General features: G+C 39.5%; 1 protein-coding gene across 1 annotated transcript; it reads left to right on the top strand.

Moving 5' to 3' along the window:
* Positions 1-146: 146 nt before the first annotated feature.
* Positions 147-6,268, top strand: arl1 (ADP-ribosylation factor-like 1). Its single transcript, XM_026148309.2, has 6 exons — positions 147-303; positions 1,835-1,972; positions 4,246-4,327; positions 4,707-4,818; positions 4,992-5,170; positions 5,263-6,268. The coding sequence occupies exons 1-6, from the start codon at positions 300-302 to the stop codon at positions 5,291-5,293; spliced, it is 546 nt and encodes a 181-aa protein (XP_026004094.1). The 5' UTR covers positions 147-299; the 3' UTR covers positions 5,294-6,268.
* The last annotated feature ends 31 nt before the right edge of the window (positions 6,269-6,299 follow it).

Genomic DNA, 6,299 nt, shown 5'->3' with positions numbered 1-6,299 from the left:
CTACGATTATATTTTTATAAAGCAGCGTAGCCAATACGACACATTTTATAGTAATATTTTTTTTATAAACGGTCAAATTATTAATTTATTAGCCAGAGTTACTGAAGTTTGCTCCATTTGTCGCGATTTCTTTATTTTATATTTTATTAGCGCTTTTGTGTGTGACGAATGTTACTAAGCAAACTCCAAGCGACAAGTTGGTGACGTCGTTCAGCGACACGTCAACCACACGGAAGAAGATCCGCATCCTGTGAAATCTGGCACTTTAGTGTGGAAATAAGGACCCTGGCTTTATCAAAATGGGTGAGTATTTTCACAATTGCTCAGCAAAACGTGATTTTGTGTAGTTACATGTAATCTTCGTGTGTATTAATGATTATATCCCGGTATATCCCTGTTTGTTTGTTTAATTTAATGTGCGAGTGTAGCCAGTTAGCTTGCCTGCCAAAATTAGCAACTTACAGTGAATATGTTTTGCTCTTTATTAACAGCATGTTGTTAATATTCCCCGACCAAATATTTCTGTTGTAATTAAAACATGAACATACTGGCATTGATCATGAATGATGACATGCATTTTATTTTCTGCTAATACCAAAACTCCATAACACTGTGTGTAGCTAAGCTAACTGCAGTTTGCCTGGTTGACAGTGACAGTAAATCGGTTAGTAGCTTCCATGGAAATCAGGAAGAGAGTAAAGAACTACAAGCCTAAATGTATTCGGCATATTCGCCTTTTTGGTCACTTCTGCTTGTCAAATCAAATCAATTTTATATTTATAACACCGAATCACAACAACAGTTGTCTCAAGGCGCTTACGATAAATTAAAACCAATAGAAATTGCTTTTATTTTATAATTTACACAGCTTTTTAACTTTGGTGGGAAAAATCATAAATTATATACATTTTCATAAAGATTTTAAGAACTGAAGCAGTGGAATCTCTCGCACAGGGCATCATACATTTTCACCTACTTAAAAGTGAAAAGCAAAGACTTGCGTCCATTGTTGGGGGCTGTATAGTATTTGGTATTCTGTACCTGTTTGGTCATTTATGGTTGTGATAAAAAGGCATGATTTTATCTGTCCAATTATGTCTTTGCGTTAAAGCATCTGCAGCTAAGCTCCCACGTGTTCAGTATACCTACAGTATGTAGTATGTGTGTGTATTATCATTAATACACTCTGCAATTAATCTCGGGCTTTGCTAACTGCTAGCCTGGTCTCTGTCGATGAAGATTTTTATTTTGGCCGGTGTTGTGCCAAAAAGTGATCGTCTGTCAAAAAATGATTAAATAACATTACAATTAGATAAATAACTATGTTAAACATATGTCAAATTTATCCATAGCCATGAGTGAAGTTAAGTTATCTTGAGATACAAACAATATTCCTGTCACAAGGGAGAAGCTGCAATCACTTTCTGGCAAAGTGATTTTTATATATCCTTTATTTACCCAGTTAAAAACTATCATTGACATTGAAATTGTCTCCTTTAAGAAGGATATGGATAAAGGGGTAGGAGAAATTGCAACAAATATAACATAAAATTTGTATAAAGATATTTGAAGTGGCTAAAAAGGTCTGGATCGGTTATAATGTGGGTACAATGTCACAAAGTCATAAAGATACTTTCGAGTTAATTTCTCTGTTTTTCATAAAACCCCATATAAATCCTGTTGACTACAATCTTTTAACCAATGCAAGCAGAGACATTACACATTTAAAAAAAACACATAAACATCGGAAATGACTAGGTGTTTGATGAAAAGTAAATATTTCTGCACATTCATCCTTTTTTCTCACTACTCCTTTCTTTTTCTTCTTCTTCAGGTGGTTTCTTCTCTAGTCTCTTCTCTGGCCTGTTTGGCACCAGGGAGATGAGGATTTTGATCCTGGGTTTGGACGGTGCCGGGAAAACCACAATTCTGTACAGACTGCAGGTTGGAGAGGTGGTGACCACAATTCCCAGTACGTATTTGTTTTGTCTGTATCTCGATTGCACATTTAGTGGCTCCATAGTGTAGGGGTTAACGTATTCACCTTAGAGATTCTAGACTGATATCAAGAGGGGAGTCAAACCCAGCTTCAAGGGAGTCACAAGCTAGTGTTCTCCTGTGGTATTCCCAAGCCTGGGAGGCATCCATCATTAAATCTGCCATATACAATGTGGGTCTCCATGTATAGATTTGCTATAGTGACGCCTTTGAAAAAAGGGAGCAGCTGAATGTCTTTATGCCTTCATTTTCCTGCTGTGTCAAGTTCAACTTTAAATTTTCACACTCGTGTGCCTGACGTTCAGGAGCTCCAAACTCCTGCTGTTTTTCTGCTTCGAGAAATATTTGTATAAGCAATACCACACCCCCTCCCCTCCTCCCACATTCCAGTAATTCAAAGTGAAAAAAAGCTACCGATATTGTTATTGTGAAGAAAAATGCTGCAGTGCCTGTTCCACCTGTACCCGTATGAGACATGCTCCACCAGCGCGGTGCTGATGCAGAGCCTGTTCTGCCTTGGTGTCTTTTGAAAGCCAGCCAATATTTTGACAGGTTTGCCAATGATTTGTACATGGCATTACTTGCACAAGTAGCTTTGATATCCATGTGAGATGAATCATGCAGCAAAGAACTGTGCCACTGACTTTGGGCCCAGCAATTATGTGGTACGCTGTGCTGGTGGAAATACATAAACCGTTTTATGATTGGTCACCTCTACTGTGATTTTGGAACAGTGGTGAGATATTATAGGTGGATTTAACTGTTACATGAAGTGCCTCCCTGTAGGGCTGACACAAACGATTATTTTGATAGTCGACTAGTCACCGATTATTTTTGCGATTAGTCGACTAATCAGATCATCATCCATTGGACGGAAAATGTACAGCTTATTGCACCAGCATGCATCTGCTCTTATATAACTATCATTAGCTTACAGCTTTAAGTGTTTCATTTGTACGTGCTTTGTCTTTAGGGGCCACCGCATATATTTATATATAAACATATAAATAAAACCACTTTTTTTTTACATTAGTAATTCCTTTTGTGCATAATTTTATATTGTTGTTAATAATAAATTAATTAAAGCAACAAAACAACCTGAAGAGCCGGTTCGGAGCCGAAAGAGCCGGTTCTCTAAAAAGAGCCGGAAATCCCATCACTACTGAGCAGGGCCGCGCTATGAATTCTGGGACACTGCTTCTTCTTCTTCTTCGGGGTTTAACGGGAGCTGGCATCCTTGTACGTGCAGTGCTGCCATCTTCTGTTTCAGTCCGTTATTACACTCTTAAATCCTGCTACTTATTCCTGCGTCTTTGTGATCTTACAAAGCTTCAAACGACGCGTCGACTATTAAATCAGTCGTCGACCCCTCTGACCCCAAACATCCCTTCTGTGAGAAACCTGTTTTATGCAATCACAGCGGATTTGACTTGGCATCATGTCAGATGACATGGAAGCTACTGTAAGTAGATATGAATACAGGTTTGGGGTTTTTTTGTTGCAATTTTTGCACATTGCACTTTATGTAGTCCTGTGTTGATTGTCTGTTATATGTAGCACCGTGGTCTTGTCTTGGAGGAATGTTGTCTTGTTTCACTGTGTACTGCACATGGCTGGAGTGACAATAAAGCCTCTTGACTTGAGTTGAGTTGTGGCTGGGACAGAAAAGGTTTAAATGTATTGCTATGGAGACAGAGGTGTCTGTATAAACCAATCGAGAGCAACACCATAAATATCCAAAAATGTTCAGCTGACCTCGAGACTGGTTTTAATCAGATTTTGGTTAATTTAGTTTTAAGAACTCAAACTATCTTCTGTGTGTGAAGTTCACTTCACAGGTTGTTTACATTTTTAGTAGTTCTTAATCACAGTTCCACCCAAACTTCCCTCAAAGCCATGTTGCGTCAGTGAGTGAGAATCTTTTTATTTCTTTTTTTGTAAGATACCTTACTTATTTAGCTGTTATTTAAAGATAAGGGTATTTTGTTGTTTCCCATAACAAACAGGAAACCGTTGGATAAAACATTACAATAAAAACCCTTTAATACACCTGAAGTGATTGGAGCTACTCAGCTGCTTTCACATATTTCTTTTCCTAAATAAAGTGTTTTAATATTGAGCCTTATTTGTCTTTCTATGTCATCTTTAAACTGCACCACAAATATCTTTGCAGTATGCATTTTCTCCTCATCTCGTTATTATAGTGCATAACTTGATTATATGAATAATATTTTCTTTTGTCGGCAGCAATTGGTTTCAACGTTGAGACGGTCACGTACAAGAACCTGAAGTTCCAGGTGTGGGATCTGGGAGGACAGACGAGTATCAGGTAGGTGGTGCTGTGAAAATGCAAGAAAACAGCCTCCTGTGGATTTGTTAAGAGTAGAGAATTGAGGCCTGCGTGTGTTTCTAACTGGAGATTTACATTTTTCTTTTCATTTGAATAAGCAAAACAATTTCATCTTTGGTTGAGACCATACACAGATTACTGCTGTAAGAAGCTGTTGTGTTATTAGCTCGCCATCGTTCATTTTCATTATTTTCTCAGTGTTTTCACCTTCCAAGTGTTTGGTATCTTTGCCTTCATCTTTATTTTTGGATTGTTGCACTCAGTCTCCACCTCTCACTCGCTCTTTGATGGAGTTCCTTCCTCTCATCCTACCTGTCTCCAGTTTATCAGCATTTCTATTTAATTTTCTGCTTCACAGGCCCTACTGGCGCTGTTATTACTCAAACACAGACGCAGTCATCTACGTCGTCGACAGCAGTGACCGTGACAGGATGGGCATCTCGAAGTCTGAACTGGTTGCTATGTTGGAGGTAAGTGTGCTAACTGTCAGCTAGCAGGTGATAATGAACCCAGCAGCTGGAGCTGTAAACGGCTTCCGTCATTTGTTTCCGTTTGTCTGATAATGTGCAGCAGCTGCTTATTGAAAGTTGGAACAAAAAGGTCCACTTTTCACGCTGGAGTTTTGTGACCATGTCTTGTTCAGGAAGAGGAGCTGAAGAAGGCGATCCTTGTGGTGTTTGCAAACAAACAGGACATGGATCAGGCCATGACACCGACCGAGGTGGCCAACGCCCTGGGCCTGCCTGCCCTTAAAGACAGAAAATGGCAGATCTTTAAGACTTCAGCCACCAAAGGCACAGGGCTGGACGAGGCTATGGAGTGGTAGGCTGCTAATCACACAGAGCAATGAGACTAATGGAAGGATATCATTTACGTGTTCTCCTCTGAACTCGGTTTACTCTCACTGCTTGCAGGTTGGTGGATTCCCTGAAGAGTCGGCAGTAAAAGGCTGGCACCTGTTCTGTCAGAAGTCTTGTAATGGACTGCTCCCCATTTCCCTTTTTACATTGGACAGGTGATTGCACTCCTACCCTTCCCCATCACCTTCCCTACATTTGACCCATCTGAAGCCTTTGGCCGAGTCCTCCCCATGCCAAACGCCTCTGAAGCCTGGGACCGAGCAGCAGAGGCTGCAGTAACATGTGGACTGGACACAGACAAATGAAGGTTTGGGAGAACTGTAAGACTGCAGCAATGGATGAGCAACAGTTTAAATGTGGTGTCAACATTTTCCTATATCTTGGCAACACAAAGTGACAGCTGATAACTGTGACATATATAAATAAATGTTGCTAATTTTATTAATACATTTACGGTAGTTTTGAAGTCATCATGGATTAAAAATATTCATTCAGCTTCAGTTTTAAATCCTCTTGAAGGATGCTTTGCAGCCAGACAGCATTTACCATGTGACGAGCACTACAGTCACTGAAAAGATCCAGCAAATATCCACCAGGAGGCAGCGTTTGACCATTAAAGGCACAAACATTACAAGACCCGACAGTCCTGCTCCTGAGAGGGTGAACGTCCACCTCAGTGCAGAATGTTTATAGTACACTGGACTCGCATTGATTTTCCATTCCTCGTTGAAAACAACATTCACTAAATCGCAAAAAAATTATTTTGACTCAGAATGTGGAAGAACATGTTTCTTTGTATCAGCCATCGTCTAGCCAAGTGTTACTGCAGCCTGACCATTTTTTGTACTATATAGCAGGCAGATGGTTTGTCACCAGTTTCTATTTTTCCTTCTGTTGATTTGTTTTAAATAATTTAGGGGTTAAGTTTTTGGGTGCAGCTTTGGCATATTAGTCTTTCAGCTACTGAACACTAACTGTATGCTCAAAGTTTTATGGTTGTATCTGTTTGTACAGTGAAACTTATTCTCAGTAAAGTTTGCTTTCAGTGATTGTATCAGCACTGAGACTTGTTTTTTTGCTTTTCATCGAGT

This window comes from Astatotilapia calliptera, chromosome 17 (assembly GCF_964374335.1).
Source record: "Astatotilapia calliptera chromosome 17, fAstCal68.1, whole genome shotgun sequence".
NCBI classification, from domain to species: Eukaryota; Metazoa; Chordata; class Actinopteri; order Cichliformes; family Cichlidae; genus Astatotilapia; species Astatotilapia calliptera.
This window is presented reverse-complemented; position numbering and strand designations above follow the sequence as displayed.